Consider the following 18,303-nt stretch of genomic DNA (forward strand, 5'->3'; position numbering starts at 1 on the left):
ATAACCAATTGCTTAGTGGGCGAAAAGTCAATACGCCACTGAGCAGGCAATTAATGGTGCAATTCTTTAGGTTGCGGTTGCTATGACTAAGATGGAACTGTTAAAATAGCATTCTTTATATTTGGTTTTTGGATGGCAGATCTTCTTACCTTACTAAGTCACTAGGTTTTTTAAAGCTTTTTGGACAGTAAGTACAACAGTTGGCAAATTTTGGCTCAGCCTCCATTTCCGCTTGCTTGTCTTTGATTTCACTAATTCTGTCTTTTTCTGCAGCAGACTGGACGAGAACTTTTTCAGAGACAGTTGCACTTTCCTGGGGCCTGATTTTTGCAAGTTCAGCAGTTTCCTCCTCCGTGAAAGTGATGACACCAGGTCGGGATTTTCTAGAACTTGTCCTTTCAGAGGTCTCATCATCTTCTTCTACATAATTAAATGGAGAAGCAATAACATTTCACAGAATACTTTTAGAGGAGTGTTAAGAACATCAAATAAACATCTTGAATGTTAATGAAAAAATCAAACTGGGTTTTATTTTTTATTTGCAGGCATTTAAAGAAAAAACAGAACATTTCGAGGTTGAAGTGAGTAGTACATGGGGCCTCAGAGCTATGCCATAAGCTCCACCAACTTACAAGCGCAAAGAAGGTGTCCACTTTCCATGTTCTGCTTACATATCATGCTAGGGGTGAAATAATCTTCTAGCAATTATGATGAAGGAAATGTAATATTCCTCAAAGAATATTGACCCAAATGTGTTGCTAAGGTCTACATGGAAAAAGTTACTCACCTCCACCTCCTCCTACGTCTCCACCTGATGCTGCTGTTGAAGACACTGTTTGATGCTTTTTCATATGTTTTTTGCAATGAACTGTGGTTCTGAAACTTTCATCACAAAATGGGCACTTATATGGTTTCATGCTCATGTGAGTTGCCATATGTCTAGTAAGGCTTCCATTAGTAGTGAAGGATGTATTGCAAATGCTGCAACTAAATGCTTTAACTCCTGAAGAAAAAAAAGTGAATAAAAAATATAGGCTTTTTGATTGGCTAGTTCACTCACACACAGAAAATGCTAAGCACACTAAGGCCTTAGCTAGACCTAAGGTTTATCCCGGGATCGTCCCGGGGTCATCCCTTTTCATGTAAGTGACACACAGGATATCCCGGGAGCAGGCAGGGATGACCCCGGGACGATCCCGGGATAAACCTTAGGTCTAGCTAAGGCCTGAGACTTCCCTGCAATTTGTTCCCACAGATGTGGTGATAGCTACTAGTTTATACTTATTTGTGTATTGTTTAAACTTATTTGATTACACTTTATTGTTTATTGTGAGAAGCTTAATCCAGGGTGGCATACAAGATTCTTCCCCTAATCCCTAAAGTTATCATGTGAGGTACGTTTGGCTGAGAAAGAATGACTGGCTCAAAGTCACAGCATAAGCTTCATGGCTGAGTGTGCATTTGAAGCTAATTCTCTACTTTTCTAATTCAATCTTCTAACTCAGGGGTAAGCAACATGGTGTCCAAGGCCAACAATGTGACCTCGGACACCTTCCTTGGCGTCTGCCAACGTGGCATAGTGCTCCCATTTGCATGATTGAGGTGTGTGTGTGTGTGTGTGTGTGTGTGTGTGTGAGGTAGGGAGGGAGGGAAAGAGAGAGAAAGAATCTATATGTGGTGATCCAGAGTGAGGGAGAAAAAGAGGGGAAGGAGTTAGCAGGCAGAGGAGGGAGCAGGAGAAAAAAAGATATTGTCTTCTGTGAAATTGGTTTCTGTCAGTACTGGAAACTGTGGGTTCAAAGTTCTTTAGCATGTTGGGGGTTCAAGCCCCATTTTAGTCCTTTGGACAGGTTGGTTGTACTTTGTGACTAGCCATGCCTCCCATGGTAGCTATTTTGTGGTGGTGCCCAGGAGAGTTTCTCAGATTTCCAAATGTTTCCATGGGCCCAAAAAGGTTGCCTACCCCTGCTCTAACACCCATGTCCTACTGCTTCTGATTTAGACAAATGTAAATGTCTACCAGTAACTCTTAGCCATATTAGATAAATGGATACACCTGAGCATCAAGTACTAAGGATGGAATTTTGCAGCAGAAGCAGCAACAAAACAACAACAACGGCAGTTTGCTGCAGAACTGCGGCGGCAAACCATGGCAGAATGCTAAATTTGATCTTTTTAGAACTCCATAGTGGTTTGCTGAGTGAAATTTAGTGGCAAACCACTCATTTGTTTCTCCACCACCTAATTCTGTGGCACAGTGGTGCGAGTGCAGCCTGAGGGGTGATTCAAAAGTGCCCCCCCCAAACCCCTCAAGTTTCACACCCTTGACCTATATGTTTCGCATTGGAGTGTTCAGCAGCTTTCAATCGGCCATTTTTGAAAATAGAAGGCTGGATTAGATGACCCTTCTTTTATTGTCAGGTTCAAGTATAATGTTTAAGACTCTGAAGCTTTACAAGGCTAAAGCGGTTTTGCAGAGAAACCAAATACCTGTATGTGTCTTCTCATGAGATTTAAGAACTCCAGAAGAAACGAATCCTCGGCCACACAAATGGCATTTATAAGGCTTCTCCCCAGTGTGTGAACGTACATGCTGCTTCAAGTGGCTGGATTTTTTAAAGCCCTTGTTGCAATACTCACACCTATTAAAATGAAAGTTTACTTTGAATAAAACAGAAGAACTCTGATGATTACCATTAAGCAAGTGAAATGTTTTGTCACTGTTCATGATTTAATGCTAGCAACAACTGATATTATGCACAACTGTACTTTTTAGAGTTTACAATGCCTTAAATGTTTCCAATGCAGTATACTCCATTTAGAAATGGATTTACAGTACAATGAAACAATTACTCGGAAGTAAGTCCCACTGTTCAATGGGGCTTACTCCCAGAAAACGATGCTTAAGATTGTAGTCTACCAATACTGGGCTTTAAGTTGTCTCAGTGCTACTGAAATATTCCAAATGGGCTGATTGTGGACTACAAACAAGTTTTGTATAACAGAAGTAATCAGCTCTTTCAATAAGATGAGCTAAAACACTGGGAATATATTTCAGCTTTGATTCATGCCTCTTTCCTCCCTACTTGTCTAAGCTAGACGCTATGTCACCCCAACCCCACACCAGTATCCAAGTTTCCCATTTGCACACACCATTCGCCAGGCTTCATTTTCTATCACGTACTTTGAGTATAACACCTCAGAGCATGACACAGAACGAGAATATTTGAAACTGGATGCATATGGATATGTGGTATAGATATTAAAAGCCGTCTTGTCCAACTGGAAGACCCCTCATCTTGAGATATGCATTCTATACTTATCAATAAAATCGTTTCCTAAGATCTGTCTTTTGGGGCTATCCTTAGGTTGATTATCATTCAAAGACAGAGGAATCCTCTCCTGATTGCATTCAATGTACTGTTAAAAGCATCCGATCTGCATATATTAAAACAAGTGGTAGAAAGCTAGATGAAAAACTTGATTGTGGTTTCATCTGTAATTTAATAGAAATTATGACATCCTGTGTGTCATGTACATTGATGGTGCTATATAAATAAATAAAAAATAATAATAATAGAAACAAAGCATGGGAAAGAATGGGGTAGGTATCCCCATCTAACAAACGCACCCTGCTCTGCAGCCAACCTCTATTCTGTAGCCAAGCCCAACTCAGCTTTTACGTAAAGAGGATAAAATCCACACCTTGGGCATTAGGAAAAGTTATTGTCCTCACAATTTCTTGTATATTTTGGGAACATTGGAAGTGTACTTGCTGTTATTTATTTATTTATTTGTTGCATTTCTATACCGCCCAATAGATGAAGCTCTCTGGGCGGTTCACAAAAATTAAAACCATTCAAAGCATAAAACAACAGTATAAAACCATGATATAAAATACAATATAAATGCACAACCAGGATAAAATCAGCAGCAGTGCAGAAATGCAAATTTAAAATACAAATTTAAAACAGCAAAGTTAAAATTAATTAATAGACTGTTGAAATACTGAGAGAATAAAAATGTCTTCACCTGGCGTCTAAAAGAATATACTGTAGGTGCCAGGCGAACCTCCTTAGGGAGCTCATTCCACAGCCGTGGTGCCACAGCAGAGAAGACCCTCCTCCTGGTATCCACCTGCCTCACTTCCTTTGTTAGAAGGGCTAGAAAGCACAAAGGGCTAGAAAGCACCTATTTAGCTTGTATTCCTCCTAATCCTGAGACAAACTACCACCTGTCTACCACTGGAAATATTAGAAACTTTAAAGGGAGTGATCTTTTCCTGCCAACAGCTACATAAGAACGGCTGACTGTGAAGTTCAACAGACCTGTAAGAACGCTTGCTTTGATCTTCATTATCTTCCAGAAACTGGGAGCGTTGACTATGCAGCTCAAGTTCTTGTGACTGATCTTGAATTAGTCGGGTAGTCTAGGAATGAAAGTCTTTCACTTATCAACAGAATATTAAAATCAAGCCACCTAAACATGTAAGAAAGAATGCTAAAACCAATATTTAACAAGTAGGTCTTGTGGCAACAAGACTTCAACCCAAATGGCTGCTGAATTTTATGGGCTCATTCACAGGTGGCAAAGTTGGCACAGGGCATTTTTCCGATTTTTCGGGGAATGTGAAATTCACCACCATCATGAGAGAGACCTAACTATGGGAGCAGCTTCTTCATTTTTTAAAACTTGATTACTACATTGGTGATATTTTGTGCCAAGGGGGAGTGGTACTGAATTCACGCAACACTAAAGATGGCCAACAATACCCCGCCTCGATCCGGAGGGAGAGGCAGGTAACAAATAAATATATTATTATTAATATTAGATAAAATACAAAAATAGTGCACGTAAATAAAAAGAAGTAAACAGCACCTACCAGTTAAAACCTACTTCGTTTAAGAGCCAAAGGCCTGTCTGAATAAAAAAAAATTGCCTGCCAGTGGAAGAACAACAAATACAGAGCTAGCCTGGCCTCCCATTGCATGGAGTTTCAGAGTCTGGGAGCAGCCACTTCTCTTATGTACTGTACCTGCCAAATGTGCCTCAGATTGTGGTGGGGCAAAGAAAAGAGCCTCTCGCAACCATCTTAAAACATGGGCAGGCTCATATGAGAGATTGCAGTCTTTCAAATATTCTGATACCCAGTTTTATAGGGCTTATAGGTCATAACCGGCATCTTGAATTGTGCCTGGAAACAGACCAGTAGCCAGTGAAGCCAGTGCAACAAGGGAGTCACATGCTCTCTATAACCAGCCCCAGTCAACAATTTGGCTACAGTATTCTGGACCAGTTCCAGCACAGACTGCCAACCAAGGAGACTAAAGGACTCTCTGTCCCCATAATCAGGCCCGCCAGACTGAAATGGAACTAGACAATCTACTTCATTCAAAACCACTATACAGATGCAAGAAACTGTTACTTAAGCCCTTCGATAAATACATACCACATTAATAGCATCTGGTGCGGGAACTTGAAGGAGATTTGGTTGATGGTAACTTGTTGAAAGAGCCTGGGACTCAAGAGTGCTTGAATCCTGAAGCTGCTGTACTGCTGGAAACTGATTTGGCTGACTATAACCATCATTAACTGTAAAACCTGCCACAAGAAAAATAAGAAACCCTTGTTATACTGCACATTAAGTCACACTCATCCATTACGGGCAATTAACTCACCTCTTGCAAAATAATACAGCTCAGCACTGTGGTTAATCTAGAGTAGCATTAATCTAAAGTAGCATCCTGACTCCAATCAAACAGGGATGTAAGGAAACCCATCTGATATAGATCTAGGACAAGCTTAAGTTGTACTGATTTTGCAGCACTGTTCAATCCTAAAAATCCTCCTCGCCATGCAAGGCCAAGGACTGGGGTGGGGTCTTGCTGGTAAAAGTGCATGGCCAATGGTATCATTTACAGAGCCTAATCCTACTGTTGCTGTGGCAAAACAGTAACCGATAGTATTCAGCTGTATCTAATAAAGAACGGTATCCTAATGACTTATGCAAAGGAAAAAATCCTTTATTCTTTAATTGTAAACAAATAAATGCAGATACATTCTGGGCATTTACTAAATATCCAAATAAGAAGGTCACTTACCTTCAGTTTGCCTTCTTTTCAACAATGTTCTCCACAGAACACAATTTGAAGTTTCCATTGAAAGCCTCAATTAGCTCAGAGCCATTCAATTTTGAATTTATTGTATGCATGCATGTGTCTAACAGGTTGACCCAACTCCCTTTATCTACATTGGTATCACAGGTCCTTCAACCCTATCACAAAAATGCTAAACTCAGTAGGAAAAGTGGAAGGTAATGTAAAATGTGTGTATGTGTGTGCCCTAATCCAAAGAAAACAATAATCATATACCAATGTTCCCCAGCTAATTCATAGTCTGTGCCACTTGCGCATCCTTCAAAGTAAAATATTATTTCCTCCTCTTGTAAGATTTTAAGTTAAGTTATGAAAACAACTCTATACATAGAAAAACAAAGAGCGATTCGCACAATCACTGCTGCTCACCATGGCTTGTTTAAGCTGAGACAAGTGCTGGGCAGTTTTTGAATATTCAAGCTGAGGCCGCAGTTTTCATGTCATCCAAACCCAGGGACTGTGGGTTATCTGAGGGTTAAACGTGGCTTATTTAAACGTGGCTGTGTGCCTGCAGCCAATTTGAATATTCAAGCTGCAATTGTAGCTTGTCTTGTTGTCCTAACCCAGAGACCATACGTTATGCAAGGGTTAAACAGAGAGGAAGAAATATCTCCTTAGCCTCGCATTCATTTCCCAGTGTGCCCTGGGTTTTGTGCGTGGGTCATTAACACTGGTCTGGTTTGGATGATCAAATCTTGGTGTAATAAGCCACAAAATGAATGAGCTTCATACACCAGTACCCATTCCTTTTGTTCCCACTTCGCTCCTCCTTCTGTATGAGTGTGGAAGCAAGCTAGGAAGCAGGGCCGGCCCTCCCAGGAAGCAGGGTGATTAGGCCGCATCAGGAAGTGGAATGGGAGGAGTGGCGAATTGCACTACTCTCCCCCTACCCATATCAGGAAGGCCTGCTGCTGCTGCCCCACCCCCCACCCCCACCACAAGTGGGTGCTCTGGAAAGCCTCGCCAGCCGTGTTTGCCACAGCGAGAGAGTGGCTGGCAGGGATTTTGTAAAAACTGGATGAGCTATTACAGAAGCCCTGCATTCACTTCTTCTGGCTGCTTGGCTTCCCACAGAGCTGATGCGACAGCAAAAATAAGGGGAAAGGGGAACGTGATGTGGCAGCACATGTTCTCTTGCACCTAAGGTGGTGAGAGACTTTGCACCAGGGCTTCTAGGAAGCCAATTAGTCATAGTTTCCCATAGTGTCTAAATTAGGAAACTACAGGGCATAGTTCTAAGAAATTTTAGAAGTAATGCCAAACTTTGCTTGATTTGATTTTAATTTTTCCCCACATTGAAGGAATATGGAAGGTTAGATATATCAGAAAAGGCACAAATATCACATTATCTCTCACTTTACAAACTTTGAGACCTGTGGACTTCAGATCTTTAGAAGTCAGAGAACAAAAACACTTCCTTTTAATATAATTCCTAGTATTCCTGTAACAGAGAGAATTGTTCAAATAGATATTGCTATGGCAAAACTTTTTTTAAAATTCCCATCTCTTTCATTATTTGCATCTGCAGAAAATTATGACCCAGATCCAATGAATCAGTCCCTGTCCCTCCTGAGACCAAAGCAGAAAAAATAGCATATCCCAAAAACAAAACGTTATGACCAAAAATGTTAATAAAGCTAGAGATATAGGCAATGAAGTCATACGCCATAATATTAACAAGAATAAAATCAAAATGTCAACAATTTTCTGTGTGTGCACATAGATAGGTGTGTTGTGTATTTGAGTGAGTGAGAGGTCTCATACCATCAAGCCACAGATGATGTGATTCCATCCCATCTTAATAGCATCGTACCACAATTACATTTAAATAAATGTTTAATATAAAATGGTGTGCAGTAACTGAGTTCATGTTCCTTTTTGAAAATCACTGTTTTGCCTTCCTTTGTCAGTTTTTAAAAGTAGAAAGCTAAAGTATTTAAAATTAGAAGATTATCAAGAAGAAAAACTGTTTGCATTTCAATACTCTTGATATTGGAAATATCAGTTTCTGGTAATTCCAGATAATGGTACTGACCTACACTGCTAACATGAAAAAAAAAACCCTCTATAATTCTGGAGGGCAAAAGAATAAATGCAAAGGGACTCTAATTAGAGTGGAAGACATTTTCACAATTTCTGTGGACCTCTTCCTTCAATGGCAGTACCCCACAACACATCCCATGCTCCCCCTGGGTATTCCCCTAAGGCATCCAGGAAGCTGATCCTCAGTACCAATTTTTAGAGAAGGCTTTAATGGGTATTAACAGAAAGGAACAGCAGGAAAGCCCCAAATTAATCCACAATCCAATAAGGTATTTCAGAAATAAGTTATTTCATATGAAATCAATAAGCAACAAGCATTGCTAAAAATAATGTAATCTGTTAGAACAAAAGGATTAATGAAACAATGTCTGGGACTTTCATTTTCCTATCTCACTAGTTAAAAAAAAAGTAACTGAGAAGGATGAAGCACATGTGCAGACAAAAGGGAGAGGGTCCACCAATTTAAACACATGTATCCACCTACCTGTAATTAAAATTTCTGAAGGGCTCCAGGAACTTCAAGAAAACTTCAAAGTATGGGAAATCTGTAGAGGGCATTTCAAGTAGAATAGAAATCTTGTACAATACAGATTTTAAACCACGCTTTGTCTAACATTACTGAGTAACTTACATTTCAATAAAAGAACTCTTTTCTAGAACAATATAATGAAAACTAGGTTCATCAACTGAAATGCAGAATACTGTGGGTTTTCATTCTAAACAAAGAGGGCCGGATCCAGACTTTCTTTCATCGGAGTTTCGCTGCTGCTGGAGGAAAGGGTGGTGATTTCCTACAATTCGCGTTTCCCCCTACAGTTCCCAGCTCTATCCCCCATACTAATCTGAAGGCCTCAGGGGGCCCTTTGAAGCAACATAGGAGGGGTCACTGGGGCTTACAGGAGGAAGGGGAAATGGTAGAAATTTGCCACCCTGCCCCTTCCTCCAGCTGAACTAGATGGACCCTAGGTCTGATCCAGCATGGCACTTCTTACGTTCTTATGATTCTGGTTCTGTCTGTGAATGGAAAGAATCCTACTAATCATGGAGGGACAAGTCTAGATCCAACCCACTGAAAGCAAATCCTGAACCTGTAGTTTCACAAATTAGGATTAAAACATTTAACAGGCTTTGAAATTGTGGTCATTCAGTTTCACATGCATTGACCTCTTTTGTACATATTATGACATTTGGAGAGTTCTATCACTGTAAGACTGCATATTACTGAAGCTTCTAAATATACAAAAAATACTATGTATATTTTTACTAACCTTGTGATAATCCTTGCTGATCAAATGACTGCTGCACTATAGTTTGCTGTTCAAATTGATTTATGTTCTCTTGCAAAGCATGCTGGGATGTCACAAATCTATCTGAAATTAGAAACATAAAGTCAGGAAAACAATTAAGTAGCTCAGCAATCACTAAGAAATCATTTAACAAATTTGGAGAGGGAGATGTTGTTTTTTTAAAAAAGCAAAATTTTAAAATATAACTGGTAAAGTAGCCACTTACACAGTTAATCCTGGTGCCTATCAGAAAAACTTCTGACTGTTAGAGTAGTACTGCAATGGAGCCAATGACCTAGGGAGGCCATGGGCCCTCCCACACTACAGGCATTCAAGATGCAGCTGAACAGCCATCTGTCAAGTAGCCTTAAAGGTGGATTCCTGCATTGGGCAGGGGCTGGACTTGATGGCCTTATAGGCCCCTTCCAACTCTCCTATTCTATTCTATCAAGATATTGCTTATCAGGGAAAATCCCAACATGATTTGAATTTGGGAAGTACTGATTTCCCTTCCCTGATTTCTCACTACAGGAAGACATTTAGTCCAGGAAGTGATATAGTTCTTTTTACACCCTATCTCACAGATACCACTTTCAAAAATCCCTATCAGGGATTCTGGACTTTTAAACAAAAACCTTGGGACAGACCCAGGACTTTGTCTGTTCAGGCTTCAGAGCCCTCTTGAGACACAGTTGGAAATAGGGATGTGCTATATCAGGGCTGTGTGAAGCTTCTGGTTCGAGCCTGGCACAAATGCTAGGGATCTGGCACTCCACCCAAGGGAGCCACAACACACCTTAAAACACTAACAGAATATTTGTGAGCATGTGCCTTGAAGCTCAGTGTAATACATTACCAAGTAAAAAAATATGGGGGTTACAACCTGAAATTGTAATGTAGAAAACTGGAAGCTGGGGGCCTAGGGTTGGGATTTAGGGCTGCATTAACCTTCTCATGGAATAAGCTTCAAATCAATGGGGCAAGTTAGTTATGACATTTCAATGGAATGAAGGTGGGGAGAACTTAGTCTGGATCCATCCCTATGTATTTTGTATGGTTTGAAGATTTACCTTCATCTTGACTTAATGGCTGATCAGTCAATTGTGGTCTCAGACCCGTTTCCTCTGTGTCAACAACCTGCTGCTGGTCTAAGTCCAAAATCGCTTCTTGATCTGTTGTGACTGCTTCGGTTTGCTGCAGCTCTTCACTTTCAATCTCCACTTGCATCTGAGTAGAAACATGAATGCTCTGTTGATCTACTGTTGTATCATCAACTGAAGCAGCTTGCTGCTGCTGCTGCAACTGCTGTGCAAGCTCATACCTGAAAGAGGAGGAAGAAATGTCTCTTGCACTGTCAAGACGTTGAGATGAAGGTAGGAGCATTTTTTTTTTCAGTTGCACATTTCTAAAATCTTCAGGATAACTAAAGCAGCTTCGCTTTCAGTTTTAAACTCTTCTATTTCCTAAATTTATTCAATTACACCAAATTTGTAACAGGATACTACTTACAAAATAATTACTAAGTAAGTTCAAGAAGGAAATGCATTAATTAAACTACACAATGTTTTGGAATTTCTACGTAACCAATAGTTTTTAATAATAAGAAGCCATCTAAACTATCAGACAGAAACATCCTGACTTGTCCACACAATAAGAGTAATTGAATATAGTAATAATTATCTTGAAATAAATATTTCATCTTTAGTGTTTGAAATGTTCATGGGTATTCTATAGCACCACAGCTTTTCAGTCACTGGCAGAATTGTGTGAGGCTATAGCACATTTCAATCAAATGAAATCAGGGTTCTTGCAGTTAAAAAAAAAACTAGGACAGTTTGAAGGACTGCAGCCCACATTTCTCTCAGGATTTTTGTTTGTTTCAGTCTTGTGTTTTGCTTTTCAAATTGGCCTATCCATTATTTCTCTGCAAAATTTTGCCCTGTGTTAAATCTGACTCTCCATGTCACTACAGTAAGTACACCTAATTTGCTCGCCCAAAGACCGGCATTTAATTCATTGACAGTTCCTTTAGAATTCCAAGAGTAAGGATGTTGATTCCCCAATCAAAACTGGTGTCAATATAACTTCAAGTGCTGAATCGTGTAATCACTTTTTGAAAGTTAAAATATACCTACCTATGAGTTTTCATGTGCTTTTTGCAGTTTAGTGAGGTTTTGAATGTTTTTTGACAATATGGGCACATATACGGTCGAAGGTCATTATGGATGCCCATGTGCCTCCGTAGACTCCCTCCAGTTGTGAAAGCCCCGTTGCATATAAGACACTTGAAAGCTTTTAATCCTGTGTGGGTTCGTATATGTGCTTTCAGCACTCCAGCAGACACAAAACCTCGGCCACACTGAGAACATTTGAATGGTTTCTCACCAGTATGTGATCTTTAAACAAATAAAATGAAATGAAAATCAAAGAGTGACAAAAGAGAGAACAAATACATACTAGATTGGAGCCGTTAGGGTTATTAATTATCAGAGGCAGGGAGAGGATAGACCCTAAGTAGTTTGCTCCCAAATGGGAGCAAAGGTTTTTACTACTCACTCAAGAATGGGACCTGTAACAAAATGTTGCAGTGTGGAGTTCTCCTGCTGAGGGTGAAAAACACTGCATTCCACGTCCTTTCCCATCCCCCCACTTTCCATTTCCCCTGCCAACAGTCAGAAGTCGTGTGCATTGATCATGCTCACTGTGCTGTTTTGAGGTCCCCCAAACAGCCCTTTCCCCCCAGAAAACCTTTTATAATTATGCAAACCTTGGGGCTTCCCCAAGTTTGCTGATACCTTCTTCTTTCACATGGACGTTGCTGTTTTAGCTACGTAAGGATAGGCATTCAGAGAATTAATTTGCTATTAGTATATGTAAGCAGAGTCCAACAACAAAAAGCTACATTGTAGCCCTGCTGTGTGCGTGCACTCTTGCGTGTGTGCGTGTGTGTGTGTGTGTGTGTGTGTGTGTTACAATTGGGAAAGGTATTGGGGGAAAAAGAGCTAGAACAGGGACTCCTGTCTTCGATGCTAAACTGGGTCTTAATTCATGAGCAATAAACTATTTAATATATTTTGGACATTTAAAGTGCAAACAGCTTACATTCAACTCAATGAAGCATGATGCTTTTGAATACAACTAAGTGCTTATTTTGGCCTGCGAGATCTGAAAGGTCTATTTAAGAGGACTGACCGTTGTTGCGAGATTTGGAAGATTTTTAACTAGGAATTCCGAGCATCAGCTCCACCTCTGACCTGCAATATTAACAATGGATTGCTGTAAGCTAGTGGAGCTGTTTGTATCCCACAATGAGGCTGTGGCATGTGTGGGGCACGTGGGGCCACCATTTTGAATAAGAAATTCCTGCTTGGGGGTTGTCATGTCGTGCGAATCTGGCGACCTTGGGTTATGCAAGCATTAAAGACCCTTGCATAACCCATGGCCTGTTTTGTTTAATACTCACATAACCCACGCTTATCAAGTTCACATGACACAACAACCCCTGAGTGGGGGTGGAATTTACAACTTGGTGTTCATGGGCACCGCTGCTCATAATGTCAGCCGGTATCACTTTTGTTGTTTTCTTGGCTACATATTATTATTATTATTATTATTATTATTTATTTATATAGCACCATCAATGTACATGGTGCTGTACAGATAACACAGTACATAGCAAGACCCTGCCGCATAGGCTTACAATCTAATAAGTTGTAGTTAACAATAAAGAGGGAAGGAGAATGCAAACAGGCACAGGGAAGTGTAAACAGGCACCGGGTAGGGTAAAGCTAATAGTATAGAGTCAGAACAAACTCAATATTTGAAGGCTATAGGGAAAAGAAAAGTTTTTAGCTGAGTTTTAAAAGCAGTGATTGAGTTTGTAGTTCTCAAGTGTTCTGGAAGAGCGTTCCAGGCGTAAGGGGCAGCAGAAGAAAAAGGACGAAGCCGAGTAAGGGAAGTGGAGGTCCTTGGGCAGGCGAGAAGCATGGCATCAGAGGAGCGGAGAGCCCGGGCGGGGCGATAGTGTGAGATGAGAGAGGAGAGATAGGGAGGAGCTAGACCGTGAAGAGCCTTGAAGGTCAGCAGGAGAAGTTTATATTGGATTCTGGAGTGAATTGGAAGCCAATGAAGAGATTTCAGAAGTGGAGTGACTTGGTCAGAGCGGCGGGCCAGGAAGATGATCTTAGCGGCAGAGTGGTGGACAGAGACCAGCGGACTGATGTGAGACGAAGGAAGGCCAGAGAGAAGAAGGTTGCAGTAGTCCAGCCGAGAGATAACCAGTGCGTGAACGAGAGTCTTGGCAGAAGAGACAGACAAAAATGGTCGAATCCTGGCAATATTATATAGGAAGAAACGACAGGATTTAGCTACAGCCTCGATGTGAGGAGTAAAGGAGAGCGAGGAGTCAAATATAAAGCCAAGACTACGAGCTTCCTTGACCGGAGTAAGCGTGACATCGTTGACAGTAAGAGAGAATGAGAGGTGAGGAGAAGGTTTAGGAGGAAAAACAAGCAATTCAGTCTTTGCCATGTTAAGTTTCAAACGACGATGAAGCAGCCAGGCTGAGATATCTGAAAGACATGCTGAGATACGATCGTGAACATCTGGAGAAAGTTCCGGAGATGAAAGATATAATTGTGTATCATCGGCATACAGGTGATATTGGAGGCCGTGAGATTGAATAAGCTTGCCCAAGGGCAGCATGTATAGAGAGAACAACAACGGGCCAAGCACCGAGCCTTGCGGAACCCCAACTGAAAGGGGAAAAGAGGAGGACGAGCTGCCGTTAGCCGACACGCTGAAAGAGCGACCCTCTAGATAGGAGGCGAACCAGTTATAGACAGAGCCACAGAGTCCAAGGTCATGGAGGGAATCTAAGAGAAGATCGTGATCAACCGTGTCAAAGGCTGCGGTTAGATCAAGGAGAATAAGAATGGAATAATGGCCTTTAGACTTGGCAGTAAGGAGATCATTGGTGATCTTGGTAAGGGCTGTTTCAGTGGAATGCAAAGGACGGAAGCCAGATTGAAAGGGATCCAGAGCAGAGTTATTAGAGAGAAAGTCAAGACAACGAGAGTAGACCAGACGTTCCAGGATCTTTGAGACAAAGGGCAGGAGGGAGACAGGTCGGTAGTTAGACAGTGATAGTCGATCAAGAGTGGGTTTTTTGAGAATGGGAGAGACTGTAGCATGTTTAAAAGCAGAAGGAAATGAACCAGAGGACAGAGAAGAATTAATGATGTGAAGCAAGGACGGGAGAATAGCGGGGATAAGATTAATAAAGACGCGAGAGGGAATCGGATCACGGGAAGTCTTGAATTGGTATCAGAAGAAACAAGTCATACTAAATCACACTGATAACAGAATTATTTGAGGACTTTAAATCAGTTCAATAAGTACTAATTCTCCCATGTGACTTAATTGTAAATGACTAGTATAACTATTGCAACATCATGCTGCTATTAATTTAAGCTTCCTTGCAACATTCCTGAGTTAAAATAATCCAAAGGAATTTTTCAATTATCATTGATTTGTGGGTGTTAACCCAAAAGTGTGTTGATATCTCTAAGGTAGGCCGGTGCACTTTCAAAAAGTTTTTTTTTCTTTTCTGCTGTCAGGAAATGTGGGAATTGTTCATCATGGTTTGTGAAGGATCTAAAATAAAGGCTGCGAACTACCTTTGCTGTTCTTTAACATTTAAAACATTTTATAACATCCTCTTTTTTTCTAGAATTTACCGGATATGTTGTTTAAGATGGCAGGACTTTTTATACGCTCTATGACAGTAATAACACTTGTATGGCCTGTCTGCTTCATTGCCAAAATTATTATTGAAATAATTTTGGAAGAACTGGCTATTCCTTGGGATTGGCTGGATAAGTCCTGAGGAGAGAGAAGTAAAGAAAAAGATGGATCATTGGATAACATTCAGAAAGTTTCAAAGCAAAAAAAAAAGGTAGCATTATCTCACATTTTCTTTCTCCTAAATAAAAGTTAAATAATTGAACTATTTTTCCCCAAATTATATCCTGCCTGAATACACAGAAAATCCCCACAAAAAGAGACTACTGTTCACCCTGCTTTTCAAATTATATCCTTTAATTCCACAATACCCTCTAGTTTATGTACAATATTAGCTTTTTAGCCTTAGAAATACCATCTTGGGATAGCAGTTAAAAAATAAAGAGTTAACACATTCAACAGAAGGTACCAACTTTATTCCGCAAGGACCAAAGAAACTTCGTCATTGCTATGCTATTTTAAATATCAGGTGGCCAACAGGTTGCAATTATGAAATATTTCCTTCTGTACACATCTTCCTGCATGCAATTTTAAAAGTCATTACGTATAACTAGAATCTTCCATCCTTTCACAAAATTATATGTGTACAAGTCTGATGTGTTCCAACGGAATTTACATGAACCTAACTTGTGCACGTACTGAGTTTGTTTTATCAGTCAAATGCATTAGCTCAACAGACATTGTTCGCTATTGAAATGCTTCTTTACTGGATGAATTCCTCAGAGCACTGGCCTACAAAAATTAGACTATAATTTTAACTGTTCTTTCTCATGCATTTGTTTGAACACTTGAGCATCTTGTTTTACTTTTTATTATATATCCTAATTTGGATTGTTAACAAGCAAAAACACATTGTAACCATTTTACCTAAATCTGTAATGAGGATAGGTTCTTGCAAAGGAATATCAGGTACTGGAACACTGGTCTTCCCTATTCGAATTTTTGCAGGTTTACGCTGATGCCGCATTTTTCTTAGTTCAGTGTGTTTAAAGTGAGAGGCAATGTGCGTCTTTCTGTGACCTGAAGTTCGGAACTTTTTATCACAATGTGGGCAAGCAAAAGGTCTAATCCCTAAAATAAAAGATAAACATCTTAATAGTCATACTTCCCAAATAAAATTATCAGGACATTAGCAAAGGGTGATACAATTTTTTTAAAAAAAACTTTAATTCCATGCATCTCACAAATTAGATAAAAATATTAGATAAAACAATCTGATATTTCTCGAACTTGTTTAGAAAGTTTGCCCTATAAAGCTTGTGAAAAATTTCAAGCCTATTCAAATTACTTTCCTACCACTATCTGTATACAAACTGAAATCACCTGAAAACTTTGGATTCATATACTTTTTCTTGCTCGTCTTCTACGCTCCAACATTTTATTTCCCTTTTCTACTCTAGTTATGCATAGTTACGCACATCAGACTGTGGCTAGGAATACAATCTCAAAGCAATGTTGTCTAATCTGTGCATCAGATTTAGATTTACAGTTCCCAAATCCAGAGAAAGATATACATGAAGAAGCATGTTCCCCGTGTTGATCTAATTCTCTGGATCATGTTAGTGTATAGTCATATTTCTACATTAATACAGTTAAAGAATATTGAAAAAGTTACAGAACACTCACTCAAATGTAGTTAACTTGTTTGTATTTTTAACTATTGCGAAATCACACACTAGCTGCACTCAGATGTCACACTACGATTTAGTGAGACTTAAACAAGTCATGGTTTCCCATGAACTGAGCAGACTCTGGTTAATATTAAACTATGATTAGTTTCCAACACAACAACTTAAAATCATGGTTAATGAAGCTGGCTTTTTTAAAAAATAACCAAATTAAGATTAACCACAGTTCTGGGTTCATATGACATGGCAAGCTGCAGTTAATCAAATGTGGAAGCAAAAGCTTCCCAACTTCTCCTTGCAGCTAGAAATCCAAAACATTTGTAGTTTCCTTTTCTCCTGCTGACAAACTATAATAAAATAATGAAGAATATTTATTTTAAAGTAATTAATTAAAATTCCTAAAAGCAAAAGATACTACGATTCTTAATAATTTTCAATAACATTTTCCTATTCTTAAGAAAGCTCTCTCAACAGAAGTACGTAATTGTGAGGCCCTACCTGTATGCAAACGAATATGCACTTTTAAACTTCCTGAGGTAGAAAAGCACTTCATACAGTACTGACATTTAAAAGCCTTAATGCCGGTGTGTGTTTTTATGTGTGCTGTGAGAGTACTCTTCACAGCAAAGGCCCGGAAACACTGCGGACATTTGAATGGCTTTTCATGAGTGTGAATGCGAATGTGTCGCACTAGATCACTTGGTTTTTTAAATTCTTTTGCGCAGTATGGACAAATATGCCATCGTATTCCATTCTCCTCACGTATGGAACCTGAAATATAATTTTAGACAAATCAGAATTTGAAAGAAGCAATTAAGATTAAGTTTCGATGAACAAAGCATTTGTATTCACTGCTATGGATATATGGATATATACAAATTCATGTATACAGTAGAAAGAGAATTTATAGATAAGCAAATTTTGTCTCCCTAATTACTACCATCCAATGGTCCAGACACTGCAGCTTTGCAGAAAAGTGCCTCACCTGCCCAGACAGTTAATGTGTGTTGCCTGGGTTCAGGGTTGCCCAACACACTGAAGCACCTTTTTACCAATAGTTGTTTAAATGGGCACAAAAATATAAACTTTATAGTATCTAGTGAAGGATCAACCAGGTGACTGTTCAGCACATCTCTTCACTAGAGGCTGTACATTTGATAGTCCAGATAGTTCATGTTTATGAGTGAGCCAGATTTTTCTAAATGGTAGTTTTCCCTGAAGGCTTCCACTGAAGGCTTCCACAATGTCCACCTGGCCATGGAGGTCTTTGATGTCATCCTTCCTTTGCCCTTGACCCCAAAAGTGACAAATAAGAAGAGGAACACCTGATGGACTGGGTCCTGTGCAAGTAGAATTGACCTCTCCTAATATGCAGAAAAGAGCACTCTT

General features: G+C 39.8%; 1 protein-coding gene across 1 annotated transcript in view; it reads right to left on the reverse strand.

The window, feature by feature from the left end:
- ZNF236 (zinc finger protein 236) overlaps window positions 1-18,303 on the reverse strand; it is a 68,943-nt gene that overhangs the window by 28,112 nt on the left and 22,528 nt on the right. Inside the window, exons 10-20 of the mRNA XM_063130494.1 lie at window positions 17,413-17,685; window positions 16,154-16,357; window positions 15,223-15,367; window positions 11,620-11,880; window positions 10,555-10,805; window positions 9,467-9,568; window positions 5,450-5,601; window positions 4,329-4,429; window positions 2,491-2,642; window positions 788-1,003; window positions 150-420 (exon numbers count right to left, since the gene is read on the reverse strand). Coding sequence (XP_062986564.1) covers window positions 150-420; window positions 788-1,003; window positions 2,491-2,642; window positions 4,329-4,429; window positions 5,450-5,601; window positions 9,467-9,568; window positions 10,555-10,805; window positions 11,620-11,880; window positions 15,223-15,367; window positions 16,154-16,357; window positions 17,413-17,685 — 2,128 coding nt within the window. The remainder of the gene's footprint in view (window positions 1-149; window positions 421-787; window positions 1,004-2,490; window positions 2,643-4,328; window positions 4,430-5,449; window positions 5,602-9,466; window positions 9,569-10,554; window positions 10,806-11,619; window positions 11,881-15,222; window positions 15,368-16,153; window positions 16,358-17,412; window positions 17,686-18,303) is intronic.

Source organism: Elgaria multicarinata, chromosome 7 (genome assembly GCF_023053635.1).
Source record: "Elgaria multicarinata webbii isolate HBS135686 ecotype San Diego chromosome 7, rElgMul1.1.pri, whole genome shotgun sequence".
Classification (NCBI taxonomy): Eukaryota; Metazoa; Chordata; class Lepidosauria; order Squamata; family Anguidae; genus Elgaria; species Elgaria multicarinata.